A 19,628-nucleotide genomic window follows, 5' to 3' on the forward strand; every position below is an offset into this window, starting at 1 on the left:
CACCGGGAGCACAGTATATGATCCCAACAGACTCACAGGTGAAGTGCTGCCTCACCTGGTAGGATTGTTTGGGGCCCTGAATGGTAGTGAGGGAGGAAGTGAAGGGGCTGTTGGTTTATTATAGACATCAGTGGATAAGCTGTCTCCAGAGACAGAGATAGTGAGATCGAGAAAGGGAAGGGAAGTGTTGGAAATGGACCAGGTGAATCTGGGAGCAGAGTGAAAGTTGGAGGCATAGTGGATGAAGTCGACAAGTTCAACATGGGTGCCTTTCACAAGTAACAGGGTGGGAGGAGCTGTAGTCCAGATGGCTGTGAGAGTCTATGGGTTTGTAATAGACATTAGTGGATAAGCTGTGTCCCGAGATAGAGACAGTGAGATCGGAAAAGGAGAGGGTTTCGGAAATGGAAATGGACGGGAGCGACCCTGATGAGTATTTCAGCAGTCCTAACGTCACATTACTCACCCCTGACATAGAAGCCTCCAACCTGACGGCATGAATATTTATTTCTCTTTCCAGTAAAAAAAAATCCCTCCCCCTCCTGTCGTCTTCTATTCCCCACTCTTCTCGCCTGCCTATCACCTCCCCCTGGATTCCCTTCTCCTTCCCTTTCTCCCATGGCCCACTCTCCTCTCCTATCAGATTCCTCCTTCTCCAGCCCTTTACATTTCCTACCCACCTGGCTTCACCTATCATCTTCCAGCTATCCTCATTCCCCAGCACCCCCCATCTTTTTATTCTTCCTTTCCAGTCCTGATGAAGGGTCTCAGCCCGAAACGTCGACTGATTATTCATTTCCATCGATGCTGCCTGACCTTCTGAGTTCCTCCAGCATTTTGTGCGTGTGGCTCGGGATTTCTAGCCTCCGAAGAATTTCTCCTGTTAAAGGTGACTTTAGCTTTATTTGTCACGTGTATGCTAAAACTTTGAACACGCAGTGAAATGTGTCATTTGCATCAACAAAAAAGACGAGCAAAGGATGCGCTGCGGGAGCCCACGTTTCTGGCACCAACATAGCATGCCCACAACTTACTAAGTAATTTACTATTTTTGGACTGTGGGAGGAAACCGGAGCACCCGGAGGAAACCCACACAGTCACGGGGAGAACGTACAAACTCCTTACAGGTGGCAACAGGAGTGTAGCCCCGATCACTGGAGACGTAAAGCCTTACACTAACCGATGTGCTTTCTGTGCCTTCCTTAATCCCCAGGGTTTAGAACAAAAAGCAAAGACTGAGTTTATGAGTACATCATCCCTCTAGAACGTTCCCTCTGCTTCACCAATACAGTCGATTCTGGTTAATCAGGACCAGTACATTTTGGCCCAATTAAGCAGCTGCCCCAATTAGCTGAAGTTTCATGGAAATAGTTAAAAAGGTATAAAAAAAAAGAACAAACTACTGTTTAACTGAATAACAAATTATGTACTTAAATGAAATACAGAACACATTAGAATATTACCACAGTACTATAGAAGTGTGCATTAGTTGCTAACAGCTATCGACAGTGGAATTGATCCGCTCTACACTGTCGTGTTTTATTGATTGATTATAAATGAACAATATCGGCACTGACACCCAGTGCAGATAATGGACTGCCTTCATTGCCTTCCTGCATGAAAGAGCATCATAATCCATGAGCCAAGTTATCAAAAATCACTGCTTTTTGATTTGGAATAACACAACATGAGCAGACACAACTGACGCTATTTAAAAGCTGTCTGCTCTAATCATGGTGTAGTGTCTAACGGCCACAACAAGTGCACTTGATTGACACTAGTTAGAAACTGTTCAGCAAGCCTCATGTCCCAATGAAACAGCATAATGTCCCAAATAGAAGAAGGGATTGCCAGCTATTTTCGGGACTAGTTTTTGTTCTTCAAGAGTTGTTGCAAATAAGTAGCTGCCCAGATTAAACGATGGCCCAATTCCAATTCATTTCCACAGCATATAATTTGGTGAAACCAGATTAGTCAGACCTATTTGAAGGTGCTGTGATTTGAATTCAGGTGGCTCACTTCTTACCAATTCATTGCTCTGACAATGTAAGCGAACTCAGTCAGGTGCTGAAATGCCAGTTACTCAGCCCTAACACAAAGGTAAGCTTTATTTGTCACACGTACGTCAAAACGTTGTAGCATACAGTGAAACGCGTCGTTTGTGTCACTGACCAACACAGCCCGAGGATGAGCTGGGGGCAGCCCGCAAGAGTTGCCATGCTTCAGGCACCAACGTAGCATACCTACAAATTATTAACCTTAACTAACCTGCATGTCTTCGAGATGTGGGAGGAAACCAGAGCACCCGGAGAAAACCCACACTGTCATGGGGAGAACATATAAACTCCTTACAGACAGCGGCGGGAATTGATCCCCGATCACTAGCACCGTAAAGCGTTAGGCTAACCACTTTGTGACCACGGCATCACAGGAAGACAAGGACAGCCTCTGCTCTGCATGAGCCCCATCACAACCTGCTCAAACTCACTCACCTTCCTTGTGGCCCTGTCACCATTTGCTTCAGACAGGCTCAAGAGCATACCGACCCTGCTACATCGACAGAGGCTTCCCGAAAGGCAACAGAGAAGTAGTCAGCCCCTCGGCATTGTTGCAAACTCTGAAATGTGCAGGAATGCTCTCTCCTTCCTGACATCAGGGCAGGCAGTGGCCATGGTCCAAAACAAATAGCTCTCCGTGTAGGGACCAGCAGAGTGGACGCTGAGAAGAGGGGTAGGTACTCACAGCCAGCTGTCCTTCACAGGGATCAATGAACTGAAAAATGCAGATGTTTGGTGGAAAGAGAGAGAGAGAGCAAGACAGATGGGGGGAGAGGGAGAGGGGGAGGGGGGAAAGAAGGGGGAGAGGGGGAGGGGGAGGGGGAGGGGGAGAGGGAGAGGGGGAGAGGGAGAGGGAGGGGGGAGAGGGAGAGGGAGAGGGAGAGGGGGAGAGGGGAGAGAATGACAGACAGAGACAGAAAGAGGAACATGTCTTTCTATTTGAGTTGGTGGTGGAGACAATTTTGTGGTGGTGGAGAGAAAAAAAGAACTTACAAGGACCCTTACCAGGTGAGTAAGGCTGGAGGAATGCTCATGCCTAATTGTGAAAGGATGGTGTCTATTTCACATCCTCTTCCCCAGGGTGTTGTCACATCTTGAACCCCTCACTCTATCTTTTCTGTGATTGTTACTTTAGCACTACTCTCTGCACTACTTCAGTTTCCCCCACTGTTCTGTACACCGTCCTGTGTTCTGTACATCATTCTGTGCACCATCCTGTGTTCTGTACACCATTCTGTGCACTGTCCTGTGCTCTGTACACTGTCCTGTGCACCATCCTGCCAGTCTGTACACCATTCTGTGAACCGTCCTGTGTTCTGTACACCATTCTGTGCACCGTCCTGTGTTCTGTACACTGTCCTGTGCACCATCCTGCCAGTCTGTACACCATTCTATGCACTGTCCTGTGTTCTGTACACCATTCTGTGCACCATCCAGCCATCCCATGCACTGTCTTGCTGTTCTGCGCACCATTCTGCTGATCTGCGCACAGTTCTGCTGTTCTGCGCACAGTTCTGCTGATCTGCGCACCGTTCTGCTATTCTGCGCACAGTTCTGCTGATCTGCGCACCGTTCTGCTATTCTGCGCTCATTAACAAGAATAAACACAGGAGATTCTTCAGATGCTGGAAATCCAAATAACACACACACAATTCTGGAGGAACTGGGAAGTCAGGCAGCATCTACAGAAGGGAGTGAGCAGTCAACGCTTTGGTCCAAGACCCTTCCAAAATGTTGACTATTTATTCCCCACCACAGATGCTGCCTGACCAGCTGAGTTCCTCCAGTATTTGTGCGTGTGTTACTCTGGATTTCCAGCAACTGCAGAATCTCTTGTGTTTACAATAGTATTACAATTTTCACTTGTATGGCACCGGTAATCCAAAACATCCCACAGAGTTTCATGGCTAAATCAATACAATCTGACACCAGGAGTTCTAAGAACCGCCTAAGGGTCTCAGCCTGAAACGCCAACTGTTTATTCCCCTCCATAGGTGTTGCCTGACCTGGTGAGTTCATACAGCATTTTGCGTATATCGTATATGACAAAAAACTCAACTGAATCTGTCTTCATGTGAATAGATAGATAGATAGATATACTTTATTGATCCCAAGGGAAATTGGGTTTCGTTACAGCCGCACCAACCAAGAACAGAGCGTAAATATAGCAATACAAAAACCACAAACAATCAAACAACAAAATGCAAACTATGCCAGATGGAAATAAATCCAGGACCAGTCTATTGGCTCAGGGTGTCTGACCCTCCATGGGAAGAGCTGCACGTTCGATGGCCACAGGCAGGAACGACCTCCTGTGCCGCCCAGTGTTGTATCTCGGTGGAATGTGGCCGAAGTCCAACAGCAAAAAGTTCAATATCCAGTCTGCAAACACGTTCCTCGATCATAATATACCCCGGATTGCACCATCTGTTGTTCACCAGATCAGTAGGCACCCAACTCCTTTACGCTTACTGCTCTCAGTGCTCTTCCGGTCAGCCCGAACGGGCTGGAAGCCGTCCATGGAAAAGTTTTGGTCGGGTATGTCCTCGTGCAGCCCCGTTCCAGTGAAACAGATAACACTGCACTCCGAAATGTTCTCTGACTCCTGGCTAGCACCGTGAACTCATCCATTTTATTACCCACCGAACTCCTCTTCTCCATAAGTCTCTGTTGTCTCGACCGGTCCTCTTTCCTTGAAGCTCCCTCCATGTCCCAAGTGCCTTTCTGAGGACAATTAGGTAAAGGTATCTCCTGACACAATTGAGAGACCAGGAACTGCTGAGTGACCTGCTCTGAGAGATATGCCAAGCCTGAGTCCTTGGAGATCCTGGCTAACTGTCTCAGCTTCATCCACCTTCCTCTCCAACAGGGGGATCTCAACCTGTTGTCCACGGACCCCTTGGTTAGGGGTAGGAGTAAATGGCATCAAAAAGGTTAGGAACCCTGCTCTCGAGACACACACATAATCCTTATGTGATGAGATTTAAAGAAGCATATTGATATCGTTGGGCCTGGGATAAGGTGGCAAGATGCAGCAGCAAGAGGGTATTATGCCTGCTCCGCCATTTGACCGTGGCTGAATTATTAAGTACGGGAGGTACCTAATAAAGTGACCACTGATTGGATTATCCGTCTCTGCCCTGCACTGCAAACACTTTGAACCAGTTTTATAATAAACTTGAGAAAGTCTGCAGAAAGTCTGCAGATGCTGGAAATCAAACACACACAAAATGCCAAAGACCCTCTTGGCTCAAAAGGTCGACTATTTACTCATTTCCATAGACGCTGCCTGACCTGTTGAGTTCCTCCGGCATTTTGTGTGTGTCACTTTTATGATGCTGTTTACATTGTAAATTCATTCTGGGATTTATGTGTTTATGCACATTTTATTCCATATCCATGCTGTAACCTCTAGCTTTATTTTCATACCATATTTTGTTTTTTTTACAACTGTTGAATGTCATTTTTAGTTGCACGCTGCGCCCTGACCAACACACCACAGCAGAATTCCTAATCCGTAGCAACGAGAAAGCTGATCATTCACACTTGATGAACAGATTGATAGAGGGGTAGAGCAGAGAAACAGGCCACGTCCACCCCGGCCATCTACACTAATCCTATTTGCCTGGACTTGGGTCTGCCCGAGTGGCTCAGGTAAGTGTGGGCCAAGGCGCCTGTAACTGCCGTGACTGTATCAGCTTCACTGGCAGTGCATTCTCAAAATCAGCCAGTCTCCCAACCAGCACAGGAGTCTGGGCAGCTCCCTCCAGAAGAAAAGGTCTTCCAATACACTTACACATAAGATATAGAAGGGTTAGGCCATTCAGCCCATCAAGTTGGAATGGGGCAAGGCAGCGGAGGCTGAAGTTCAGACAACACACAATATGATACACAGGAAGAATAACAGGCAGGAACTGTACAAGGGAGAGACAAGAGATTCTGTAGGCACATTACGGGTGCATCTACACCTCAGAGACTGCAGCAGTTCAAGAAGGCAGCTCACCACCACCTCCTCATGGGCAACTAGGGACGGGCAACAAATGCTGACACCCAGATCCCATAAGTGAATAAATAAATAAAATCAGGACCAACACAAAAAGCTGATGAGCTTCAGCAGATCAGGCAGCATCTGTGGAGGGAAAGAAGACAGTCAACAGCGCCAGGCGAGATCCTTAGACCACAAGACACAGGAGCAGAATTTGGCCATTCGGCCCATCGAGTCTGCTCCGCCATTCCATCATGATTGATTTATTATCCCTCTCAACCCCATTCTCCTGCCTTCACCCCACAACCTTTGACACCCTGACTAATCATGAACCTGTCAACATCAGCTTTAAATACACCCAATGACTTGGCACCACTGCCATCAGTAATAATGAATTCCACACATTCACCACCCACCCTCTGCCTGGAGAAACTCCTCCTCATCTCTGTTTTAAACGGACACCCTCTATTATGAGTCTGTGCCCTCTGGTCCTAGACTTCCCACACAATGGGAAACACTCTCTCCACATCCACTCTATCTAGACCATTCAATATTCAATACTTTCATTGAGATCCCCACATTCACCAGGAATGAAAAGAAAGAGGGGAGCTCCCACCCCACTCCCTCTTGATCATAAACACAAGAGATCCTGCTGATGCTGGAAATCCAGAGCAACACACACACAAGATGCTGGAGGAACTCAGCAGGTCTATGGAAATGAATAAACATGTAACGTTTCAAGCCGAGGCCCTTCTTCAGGACTGGAAGGGAAGGAGGCAGAAGTCAGAATAAGAAGGTGGGGGAAGGGGAGGGAAGGAGTACAATCTAGAAGGTGATAGATGAAGCCAGATGAGGGGGAAGGTAGGGGGGGTGGGGGAGAGTGCATGAAGTAAGAAGCTGGTGATGGGTGGAAAAGGTAAACGGCTGAAGAAGGTGGAATTTGAAAGGGAAGGAAAGTGAACCATGGGAGAAGGGGGAGGATAAGGGGCACTAAGGGGAGGAATATAAAGAGAGGTAGAGCAGATGAAAGTGGAAAAGGCTGAAGAAGATGGAGGAATCTGAAAGGAGAACACAGCGGACCATGGAGTACAGGGTAGGCGGCCAGGAGGGATGAATGCAGATCAACGGGGTAGGGAGGGAGAAGACATGGAGTGATCGGGATCAGGGAAAGAAAGCGGGGAAGCAGTTGCTGCAAGTTAGTGAAAGCAGTGCTCAAGACATCAGGTTGAAGGCCACCAAGGCAGAAAATGAGGTGCCATTGCTTTAATATCTAGAGGAGGCTGTAGGTAGACAGGCCAGTGCAGGAATCGGAAGAGAAATTAAAGTGAATGGCCTCTGGGAGGTTAAAGGTTTTAGCTTTATTTGTCATAGGTTTCCTATGGTGGGGGAGTCTAGGACCAGAGGGCACAACCTTCAGTGAGAGGGACGTCCACTTATAACAGAGAGAAGCAGGAATTTCTTTCGCCAGAGGATGGTAAACCTGTGGAATTCTTTATGTCACAGGCAGCTGTAGACACCAAGTCATTGGGTGTATTTAAAGCGGAAGTTAACCGATCCTTGATAGGTCAGGGCATGAAAGATTATGGGGAGAAGGCAGGAGAATGGGATTGAGAGAGATAATAAATCAGCCATGATCAAATAGCGGAGCAGACTCGATGGGCTGAATGGCCTGATTCTGCTCCAATGTTTATGGTCTATTGCAACATCCAGTAAAATGCATTGTCTGCACTAAGTTAAATCACCAAGGATGGTGCTGGGTGGCCCACAAGAGGCATTAACATAGCAGGCTCACAATTCACTAACCAAAACCCTTTTCTTTCGGATGTGTGGGAGTAAACAAGAGCACCAGGAAGAAACCCTTGTGGACACAGCGGGGCGGGTGGAATGTCAGTGGCAGAAATTGAACCCTGATCGGTGATCACTGGTACTGCAATGCTACACTACCCGGCCACCTTGGCTGATATGGTGGACCAAGTGAAGCCGGTCGACAAAGCAATTCCCCACCCCGTATCTGGTCTTGTTCAAAGCAATTCTCCACCCTGTGCCAACCATGTAACCTACTCTAGAAGCTGCCTAGAATTGCCCTACCACATAGCCCTCTATTTTTCTAAGCTCCAAGTACCTATCTAAGAGTCTCTTATATTGCCCTATTGTATTGGCGTCCACCACCGTCGCTGGCAGTGCATTCCACACACTCACCACTCTTTGAGTGAAAAATTTACCTCGGAAATCCCCCTTGTACCTTCTTTTAAGCACCTTAAAACTATGCCCTGTCATCTTAGCCATTTCAGCCCTGGGAAAAAGCCCCTTGCTATCTACACAATCAATGCCTCTCATCATCTTGTACACCTCTATCAAGACATCTCTCATCCTCTATCGCTCCAAGGCCAAGTTCACTCAGCCTATTCTCACAAGGCATGCTCCCCAATCCAGTCAACATCCTTGTGAATCTCCTCTGCACTCTCTCCATAGTATCCACATCCTTCCTGTAGTGAGATGGCCAGAACTGAACACAGTACTCCAAATGGGGTCTAACCAAGGTGTTATATTGCTGCAACATCACCTCACAGCTCTTGAACTCAATCCCGCGGTTGATGAAGGCCATCACAGCATACGCCTTCTTACAACACTGTCAACCTGCCAGCAGCTTCGAGTGGACACAGACCCCAAGATCTCGCTGATCCTCCACATTGCCAAGAGTCTACCAAAATGAACCACCTCACACTTATCTGGGTTGAACTCCATCTGCCACTTCTCGGCCCAGTTCTGCATTCTATCGATGTCCTGCAATAACCTCTGACAACCCTCCAGGCTATCCACCCCACAAACAGGACAAAATCTGCAGATGTTCATTTGTCTATAGATGCTGTCTGGCCTACGGAGTTCCTCCAGCATTTTGTGTGTGACATCCACAACACCCCCAACTAGAAGGCAAACTTACTAACCCACCCTTCTACTTCATCATCCAGGTCATTTATAAAAATCACAAAGAGGAGGAGTCCCAGAACAGATCCCAGTGAAACACCACTGGTCACCCACCTCCATGCAGAATACAAACCATCTACGACCACCTTTTGCCTTCTGTGGGCGAACCAATCCTGAATATACAAAGCAATGTCTCCTTGGATCCCATGCCTCATTACTTTCTGAATGAGCCTTGCATGGGGAACTTTATCAAAGGCCTTAGTAAAATCCATATACACTATATCCACTGCTCTACCTTCATCAATGTGTTTTGTTACCTCAGGCACATAAGGCATTGCCCTTGACAAAACCATGCTGACTATCCCTAATCAAATTACGTCTCCCCAAATACTCATAACTCCTGCATCTCAGAATCTTCTCCAACAACTTGCCCACCACTGAAGTAAGACTCACTGGTCTATAATTTCCTGGGTTATCTCTACTCCCTTTCTTGAACAAGGGAACAACATTTGCAACCTTCCAGTCCGCTGGTACTTCTCCCGTCCCTATTGATGATGCAAAGATCATTGCCAGAGGCTCAGCGATCTCCTCCCTCGCTTCCCAGAGTAGCCTGGGGTACATCTCATCCTCTTTTTTAATGTCTATACCCTTAAGTGTGTTGGTCCACTGTAAGTCATCCTCATAATTGTCAAGGTCCTTTTCACTGGCGAATACTGAAACAAAGTATTCATTAAGTACCTCCTTTACCTCATCTGGCTCCAAGCACACATTTCCACCATTGCACCTGATTCTCACATGGCTCATCCTCTTGCTCTTCACATGCCTGTAGAATGCCTTGGAGTTTTCCTTAATCCTGCTCACCAAGGCCTTCTCATGGACCCTCCTAGCTCTAATTTCATTCCTGATCTCTTTCCTGGCACCCTGGAGCTCTAACAAACCTCGTTTCTTGAATCATTCGTAAGTTTTTCTTTTCTTCTTAACTAGATTTTCTACATCCTTTGTACACCATGGTTCTTTAACTCTACCATCCTTTCCCTGCCTCAATGGAAAATACCTCTGCAGAACGCCATGCAAATGTTCCCTGAACGTTTGCCATATTTCTGCCATGCATTTCCCTGCGAACACCTGCTCCCAAGTTTCTGCCTAATAGCATCATATTCCCCCAAATTCTTTTCCCAAGTTGTCTGCTCCTATCCCTCTCCAGCGCTATGGTAAAGGAGATAGAGTTGTGATTAGAGTCTCCGAAATGCTCTCCCACCAAGAGATCTGACACCTGACCAGGTTCATTTCCCAATACCAGATCAAGTACAGCCTCTCCTCTGGATGGCTTATCTACATATTGTATCAGGAAACCTTCCTGAACACACCTAACAAACTCCATTCCATCTAAATCCCTTGATCTAAGGAGATGCCAATCGATATCAGGAAAATTAAAATCTCCCATCACAACAACCCTATTATTATTGTACCATTCCAGAATCTGCCTCCCTATCTGCTCCTCGATATCTCTATTATTATTGGGGGGGGGGGTTCTAAACAAAATACCCAGTAGAGTTATTGTCCCCTTCCTGTTTCTGACTTACACCCACAATGACTCAGTAGACAATCCCTCCATGACTTCCTCCCTTTCTGCAGCCGTGATGCTATCCCTGATTAGCAGTGCCACGCCCCCACCTCTTTTGCCTCCCTCCCTGTCCTCTTTGAAACATCTAAAGCCCAGCACATTCAGCAGCCATTCCTGCTCCTGAGACATCCAAGTGTCTGTAATGGCCACAACGTCATAGTTTCATGTATTGACCCACGCTCTAAGTGCATCCACCTTGTTAAGATCTCCTTGCATTAAAATAAACACATCTCAAACCATCTGGCTGAGTGCATTTTTGTTCTATTATCTGCCCATCCTTCCTCACAAACTCCCTACAAGTTGACTCTATTTGTGCGCCAACCTCTCCATCCTCTGCCTCTTCACTTCGGTTCCCACCCCCCCGCAAATTCAGTCTAAAACCTCTCCAACAGCATTAGCAAATCTCCCTCCCAGGATATTGGTTCCCCTCCAGTTCAGGTGCAACCTGTCCCGTCCCACCTCTACAGGTCACCCCTTCCCCAGAAACGGTTCCAATGATCCAAGGACTTGAAACCCTGCCCCCTGCACCATCTCCTCAGCCACTCATTTATCTGTGCTATCTTCCTGTTCTGACCTTCCCTAGTTCATGGCACTGGGAGTGATCCAGAGATTATCACCTTGGAGGTCCTGCTCTTCAGCCTAAATCCCTAAACTTACTGTGCAGGACCTCTACCCCTCTCCTGCCTATGACATTGGTACCAACATATACCACGACCTCCAGCTGCTCACCCTCCCCTTCAAGAATACTCTGCAGCCGCTCAGAGACATCCTGTACCCTAACACCCGCGAGGCAACACACTATCCTGGCTTCTCTTTTGCTGCCGCAGAATCTTCTACCTGTTTCCCTAACTATTGAGTCCCCTATAACTATTGTTTCGCCTGACCCTACCATACTGAGGCTCAGAGCTGGCCACAGTGCTATTGGTCTGGCTGCTGCTGCTTTGCCCAGATAGGTCATCCCCCTCAGCAGTATCCAAAGGGGTATACCTGTTGCTGAGGGGAATGGCCACAGGGGGAGGCTGCAGTGACTTCCTTCTCCCTTCACCTCTCTCGGTGTTCATCCATCTACTCCCCGAATTCTGCATTCTGGGCAAAACCACCAGCTCAAAAATCATATCTATCGATTGTTCTGCCTCCTGGATGATCCTTAGTTCATCCAACTCCAGCTCCGGCTCCTTACTGCGTCTTTCATGAGCTGAAGTTGGCTGCAGTTCCCGCAGGTGTAGTCATCAGGGAAACCATCAGGTTCCATGAATTCCCACATCCTACAGGGGGAGCATTCCACTGCCATATCTGCCATCCTGCCTGCACTGTACAATGGGCAACCATGAACAACTCTACTAACCCGTGTCTTTGGGCTCGGCGTCTTCTTTGGCCTCTTGAGTCCGAGCCTTATGCTCTCACTCTCACCGCTGGCCTACTCCCAACAGAAACCACCCTGCTTGTTCCTTCTGTACTTTTATTTACTTTGAAACGTCCTGTTCCCGCTGCTGATTGGGCCTCCGGAATGTCCAAACGCCTGCGAAGCCCTCCTTTTATACTAGCATCGCCGACCTGTGAGGAAACTCTTCCAAGTGCTCTGCTCCCACCGCTGACTGGACTTCTGGAATCTGGTCTCATAGAAAGCAGTTCCCCAACCTGTATCTGGTCTTGTACAAAGCCCATAGGCCACACGGTCGGCACAACATTGTAATGTGCTGTAGATTTCTATGTTCCTATGTTTCTAATTCCCCAACCTGTATCCGGTCCATACAAAAGCATTGCAGTTTTTGAAGCTGTACATCACCTGTGCTTGTACAAATGACAATAAACTCAACTTGACTTGAAACAAAAAAAAAATCCTCTTATCTCAGTGAAATCATTGCCAAAACTTACCTTCAATCACAACCAAGTTTTCTTCCCTGAAGTCCTGGAAGAAACGACAAAAGAACTGGCTGCAGGCAGCAAGGACGGCCTTGTGGGCTTTGAAATGGTGACCTGTGGGAACACAATGCCATTTCACTCTCCATGAGACGCCAGCGATGCTCTGACCAGTTTCCAGCAAACAGCCATGCCAAAGACAGTGCCCACACCTGGTCAAACAGGACGCAGTGGGCACCGGATGGCATTCAGAACCAGAATTCATTTATTACCACTGACAGGTATCATGAATTTTGTTCTGTTGTGCAATACATTAAAAAATACAATAAATTACAATAAGAATATATTAAAACATAAATAGAGTGCAAAATGAAAGCAAAATAGTGAGGTAATATTCAAAAGTCATTCGGAAATCTGATGGCAGAGGGGAAGAAGCTGTTCCTAAATTGGTTGAACGCCCAAGTTAGCGCGGTCTTTGATTGATTTTATTATGGTTATTATTCTATTATGGGTTTATTCAGTATGCCTGCAAGAAAATGAATCTCGGGGTTGTATATGGTGACATATATGTACTTTGATAATAAATTTACCTTGAACTTTTGAGAATTCAAAAGAGAATTTCTCCAACTTTTCCCAGGGTCAAAATGTCGAATACTAGAAAGCATGTGTTTAAGTTGAGGGGGTAAGTTTGACTGAGAGGTGCAGGACATTTTCTTTAATTTTACACGCAGAGTGATGGGTTCCTGGAATGTGGGTGCAGATATGATAGAGGTGTTTAAGAGGCTCCTCGGAACTCACATGAATGTGCAGAGAATGGAGTGCTGCGGACATTGTGTAGGCAGAAGGGATTAGTTTACTCGGGCATTTAGGTACTCGTTTAATTAGTTTAATGGACTCCTGACCTCACAATCTGCCTTGTTATGACCTTGCACCTTATTGTCTAGCTCCACTGCACTTTCTCTGTAACTGTAACACTTTATTCTGCACTCTGTTATTGATTTACCTCAATGTGCTGTGTAATGATTTGATCTGTATGGTCCGAATACAAGACAAGTATTTTTTAACTGTACAGGGAAAGGTTGAATAGGTTAGGAATTAATTCCCTGTAGTGTAGGAGAATGAGAGGAGATTTGATGGAGGTGTACAAAATTATGAGGGGTATACTTAGAGTAAATGCAAGGAGGATTTTTCCACTGAGGTTGGGCGAGACTCAAACTAGAGGTCATGGGTAAAGGGTGAAAGGCGAAATACTTAAGGGGAACTTCTCTCACTCAGGGGGTGGGTGGTGAGAATGTGGAATGAGCTGCCAGCAGAAGTAGTGGATGCAGATTCCATTTTCAACATTTAAGAGAAGTTAGCATAAAATGGGAGGTTATGGAGGATTATCGCCCCGGTGTGGGTCAATGGGCTAGGCAGATTAACAGAATCAGTCGATGGGCCAAAGGGCCCGTTTCTGTGCTGCTGTTTTACATTACAAGTAACCAGTCCGCGTCAAAAGGATAGAGCTCTCCCAAGGACCCAATTCCAGTTTGAAAGGAGGTGTGAAATACTGACCATCCACAATGAGGGTGATGTCTGTAAACTGCTCTTGCTGTCGCTGCTCATTCAGCCGGTCTAACACCAGCTTGTAGTAGTGGCTTGGCACCTCATCAACACTATCCACCAACATCTCTTCCGCCTCCATGTCGGATTACTGCAAAGAACCCACAAACCACCATGAGGGTTAACACTTAAAAACAGAATTGCTGAAGAGTTCAGAGTTCTGAGTGATTGAGTTCCAAATTCTGGGTCAGCGAGAAGGCAGGAGAATGGGGTTGAGGGGGAAAATAAATCAGCCATGATGGAATGGTGGAGCAGACTCAATGGACAGAATGGCCTAATTCTGCTCCATGTGTTATGGTCTACAGTTGAGAAAGGATCAATGACCTAAAACATAGAACATTAAGAACAGTAAAGACCTTTCAGCCCAGTGTTGTGCCGACTTTTTAATCTACTCTAAAATCAATCTCATCCTTCCCTCCCACATAACCCTCCATTTTTCTATCATCCATGTGTCTATCTAAGTCTCTTAAATGCCCCTCATTTTTCTGCCTTTACCACCAACACATTCCACACACCCACCACTCCCTGTGTAAAGAATTTACCTCAGACATTCCCCCCCCACCCAATACCTTCCTCCAATCACCTTAAAATTATGCTCCCTCATACAAGCCATTGGCGGCCCAGCAGAAAGTTTGGCTGTCCACTTGAAGTATGCCTTCAATCATCTTGATACCTCTGTCAACTCACCTCTCATCCTCCTTCGCTCCAAAGAGCTTGCTCAAACTACGGTAGCGTAGGGCACCACGGAAGCATCGTGGTCAGCGTGACCCTATGAAAGCTCGGGGCGTTTTGGAGTTCAATTCTGGCACCGTTCTGTAAGTACACATCCTTCCTATACCGAGGTGACCAGAATGGACACAATACTCCAAGTGTGGTCTAACCAGGGTTTATAGATTTACAACATTAACTCATGGCTCTTGAACTCAATCTCCCGACTACTGAAGAACAGCATACCATGTACCTTCTTAACAATCAAATTGTGCAGAACATTGAGGGATCTATGGACATAACGTGCCAAGAAATAAATATATAAATAAAATGAGTAATATGCTTATGCATAAAGCATCTAGATGAAAATGTACAGCTCTGATGATTTAGATCAATTTCAGAGTATAGTAAAAAGTTAGCACAACATCACAAACAGAAGGACCTGTACTGTACTGTTGTATGTCCTCCAATCAGATTCCTTCTTCTTCAGCCCTTTACCTTTTCCACCTATCACCTCCCAGCTTCTTACTTCATTCCACACCCCACCCCCCCCAAGCACCCAGCTTCACCCATCGCCATCTAGCCCCACCTCCCCCTCGTACCCCATCCGTTATTTATTTATATACACACATTCTTTCTCTCTCTCTCCTTTTTCTCCCTCTGTCCCTCTGACTATACTCCTTGCCCATCCTCTGGGCTTCCCCCCCCCCACTTTTCCTTCTCCCCGGACCTCCTGTCCCATGATCCTCTCATATTCCCTTTGCCAATCACCTGTTCAGCTCCTGGCTCCATCCCTCCCCGTCCTGTCTTCTCCTATCATTTTGGATCTCCCCCTCCCTCTCCCACTTTCAAACCTCTTACTAGCTCTTCCTTCAGTTAGTCCTGACGAAGGGTCTCGGCCCGAAACGTCGACTGCACCTTTTCCTAGAGATGCTGCCTGGCCTGCTGCGTTCACCAGCAACTTTGATGTGTGTTACCTCCTAGCTTGTAGACCTTCCCCTCCCCCCACCTTCTTAACCTGGCTCCTCTCCTTTTCCTTTCCGGTCCCGATGGACCTGGGACGGAAACGTGGACTGTTTATTCCGCTCCACAGAGGCTGCCTGATCTGCTGAGTTCCTCCAGCACTTTGTGGGTCTGCTGTTCCGTGTTCTATATTAATTTGCCTGCAATTGGTTTCATTTGTGAAACAAATGATTCATTTCGAAGTAACCGGCATCGACGGGAGCAGCTGACAAGAGGAGAGAGCAGGGTAGTGTTGTGTAATGGCTGGAGCTGGAGATGGGGATGGAACTAGCGCACAGCACGCACAGAGGGGAAGCATCAAGCAGATTTGCTGTCTTACACAAGGTCGATTTCATGATAAGATGTGGAGCATTTTCACAGGAAAGCAACATCCATCATGAGGATCTGCCACCACCCAGGCCATGCTCTCATCTTGTTGTTACCGTTGGACAGGAAGTACAGGAGCCTCAGGACCCACACCACCAGCTTCAGGAACAATTATTAGCCCTCAACCATCAGGCAGGAGGTACAGGAGCCTCAGGACCCACACCACCAGCTTCAGGAACAATTATTAGCCCTCAATCGTCAGCCTCTCAAACCAGAGGGGATAACTTCACTCACCCCATCACTGCCCTGTTCCCACTAAACACTTTCAGGTACTCATCATCGCCTATTCTCAATACTTATTATTTATTTATTTATTATTTTTTCTTTCATTTTGTATTTGCACAGTTTGATATCTTTTGCAAATTGGCCATTTGCCCGTCCTATTGTGGGTACAGTCTTTCATTAATTCTATTGGGTTTCTTTGTATTTACTGTAAGTACCTGCAAGAAAATAAATCTCGGGCTTGTATGCAGTGACATATGCACACTTTGATAATAAATTTACTTTGAACATTGATTGCTCCTGATACAATGAACGTAGAACAGTACCGCACAAGAACAGGCCATTTGGCCCACATTGCTGTGCTGAACCAGCTAAAAAACAAATCAAAAACACTCAAACCCTAACCCCTCCTACCTACACCATGTCCATATCCCCCCCCCCCCATTCTTCCTCACATCCATGTGCCTATCCAAACGTCTCTAAAAAGCCTCCAATGTATTTGGCTTCACCACCATACCAGACAGCACATTGCAGGGACCCAGCACTCTCTGACTGAAACACTTGCCCCTCACACCCGCTTTGAACCGACACCTTTCACCTTCAATCCATGCTCTCTGGCACTAGACATTTCAACCCTGGGAAGAAGATACAGTCCATCCACTCTCTCTATGCCTCTGATAATCTCATCAGCCTTTCTCTGATCTCCCCTCAGCCTCCGTTGCTCCAGAGAAAACAACCCGAGTTTATCCACCCTCTCGTTATAACACACGCCCTCTAATCCAGGCAGCGTCCTAGTGAACCTCTTCTGCACCCTCTCCAAAGCCTTGACATCCTTCCCGTAGTGGGGTGACCAGAACTGTACACAATACTCCAGATGTGGCCTAAACTTATAAGGTTGCAACATAGCCTCTTGACTTCAAGCAGCTGAGAATAAGTCTGGAGTTTCACCACATACAATGCGCAGTTGCCAAAAGGGAACAAGGCAACAAAATAAACCCCTGTGCCTTCAGTTCCCCATACCCAAGAATCCGATCCTAAACCTCCCATCTAACCATCTCTACATCAAGCCTCTAAAGCGGGGTTCCCAACCTGTTTTATACCATGGACCAATACCATTAAGTAAGGGACAGGCACACAGTTAAAAAGAAAGCAGAGGACCGTGTAGCGGGAAGGTTTAGACTGATCTTAGAGTAGGTTAAGAGGTTGCACAACAGTGTGGGCCATAGGGCCTGTACTTATTTTAAATTTATTTACAGATACAGCATGAAACAGGCCCTTGTGCCCCAACAAGTCACACCGGTCACTAATGCACCCATTTAATTCTAGTCTAATTAACAATAACAAATTAACCTCCTAACCCGTACGTCTTTGGACTGTGGGAGGAGACCGGTGCACCCGGAGGAAATCCACAAGGTCAAATGGAGAATGTACAAAATCTTTAGAGACAGCACTGGAATTGAACTCTGAACTTCGGAACATCCCGGGCTAAAATAGTATTCCTTTAACACTATCTTACCGTGACAACCACGAGACTACCGTGACCACCGCGAGACTACCATGACAACCGCGAGACTACCGTGACCACTGCGAGACTACCATGACAACCGCGAGACTACCGTGACCACCGCGAGACTACCGTGCAGTTGTGTTCCACAGTCCATGAGGCATTTCCCGATGAGCTTCTGGGCAACGGTGACCCCTATGGTGCTGACTGTGAGGGTCCCGTTGACGATCAGGATATTGAATATGAAGAAGGTTTTTGTCTCTCACTTTGATAGCACCTAACAGCCATTGCCTCCACGTCGTCTGGGTCTCAGGCAAATAAACTGCTTTTGGGGGAACTCAGAGGGTCAGGCGGTATCTGCGGAGGGAAAGGAGAGCTTGACCTGTTGAACCGAGACCCCGACTCAGGCTGAGAGCGTGGAGGGGAGGTGGGAGGAATGAAGAGGTGAGAGGGAGGAGTGGAACGGGGGCTGGTTGGTGATTGCAGGATCCAGGTGAGGTGGATGCTGGGCAGGCAAAGGAGAGGAGTCAGAAGGGCCTGGGTCACCGAGCCAGAGCTCTGAGCTTGTCTGGCGTTGAGGCCTGAAGGTCAAACCAAAATCAGTGAGACCTTGGGCAGGCTGAAGCTAGAGACCTGATGTCTGGGGGTCAGAGGTTGGAGAGCTGTCATGGTGTTGGAGACCTGTATGAGTGGGTGGGGGCAAAGGGGCTTGTTACACCAGGGTTGTGTTGCTCTGCTAGGCATTGTGTTGCCTCCAGGAAGTGGGGCAACACTTGCGGGCTGCCCCCAGAGCATCCTCAGCTGTGCCGGCAGGTGACAGGTGCCAGGTGCATCCAGGTGAGGTGGGAGATGATGGGCAGGTGGGGGAGAGAAGACACGGATCCCTGGCTCTGTGGTCCACGAGAGTCTGATACTGCACTGCTCTAAGTTGTAAGTGGGTCGACTCGACTGGGACTAATACCCCCAGTGGGAGTTCAGCAGAATATGCCATCGTGTGCGAGAGAAACCAGAAACAGGAAGCAGATTGTATAACAGTGACACCCTGACGGAGGAGTGAAAATTAAGTTGTAGCAGGTTTCCTGTGCTGGCAGCTCGCTGGAAATAATAGAACAAAGAACCGCAGCAGGGGAACCAGGCCACAGAGAATGGCGGACATTTAAACTTTACGGCTTTACCACGGCTTCGAACCCCCAAAAGCAGAACTCATCTGAAGGTACAAGTTCACTCAGTGGCCACTTTATCAGGTCCATCTGCTCATCGAAGCAGCCAATCATCTGGCAGCAACTCAACGCACAGAAGCATAAAACATGGGAGCAGAATCAGGCCATTCAGCCCATCGAGTCTGATCCACCATTCCATTATGTCTGATTTATTATTCCTCTCAACCCCATTCTCCTGCCTTCGTCCCGTAATCTTTGACTCCTTTATTAGTCAAGAATCTATCAAACTACACTTTAAATATACCCAATGACTTGGCCTCTACAGCGTCTGTGGCACTGAATTCCACAGATTCACCACCGTCTGGCAAAAGAAATTCCTCCTCATCTCTGCTGTAAATGGACATTTCTCAATTCTGAAACTGTGCCCTCTAGTCTTAGACTCTTTCGCTTTGGAAGCATCCTCTCCACATCCAAGCTTCTCATTCTTCTAAGCTACAGAGTCATCAAATAGAAACATAGAAAACCTACAGCACAATACAGGCCCTTCAGCCCACAAAGCTGTGCCGAACATGTCCTTACCTGAGAAATTACC

The 19,628-nt window shown here is 47.1% G+C and overlaps 1 protein-coding gene across 3 annotated transcripts in view; it reads right to left on the reverse strand.

Moving 5' to 3' along the window:
- znf131 (zinc finger protein 131) overlaps positions 1 to 19,628 on the reverse strand; it is a 43,859-nt gene that overhangs the window by 18,939 nt on the left and 5,292 nt on the right. For 2 of the 3 annotated variants that reach the window (XM_072257552.1, XM_072257553.1), the window contains exons 2-3: positions 14,006 to 14,144; positions 12,467 to 12,568 (exon numbers count right to left, since the gene is read on the reverse strand). In XM_072257552.1, coding sequence (XP_072113653.1) covers positions 12,467 to 12,568; positions 14,006 to 14,135 — 232 coding nt within the window. In that variant the 5' untranslated portion in view covers positions 14,136 to 14,144. Of the gene's footprint in view, positions 1 to 12,466; positions 12,569 to 14,005; positions 14,145 to 18,008; positions 18,153 to 19,628 lie in introns of those variants that run through there. The other variant, XM_072257554.1, reaches the window with a different exon arrangement.

Source organism: Mobula birostris, chromosome 5 (genome assembly GCF_030028105.1).
Source record: "Mobula birostris isolate sMobBir1 chromosome 5, sMobBir1.hap1, whole genome shotgun sequence".
Classification (NCBI taxonomy): Eukaryota; Metazoa; Chordata; class Chondrichthyes; order Myliobatiformes; family Myliobatidae; genus Mobula; species Mobula birostris.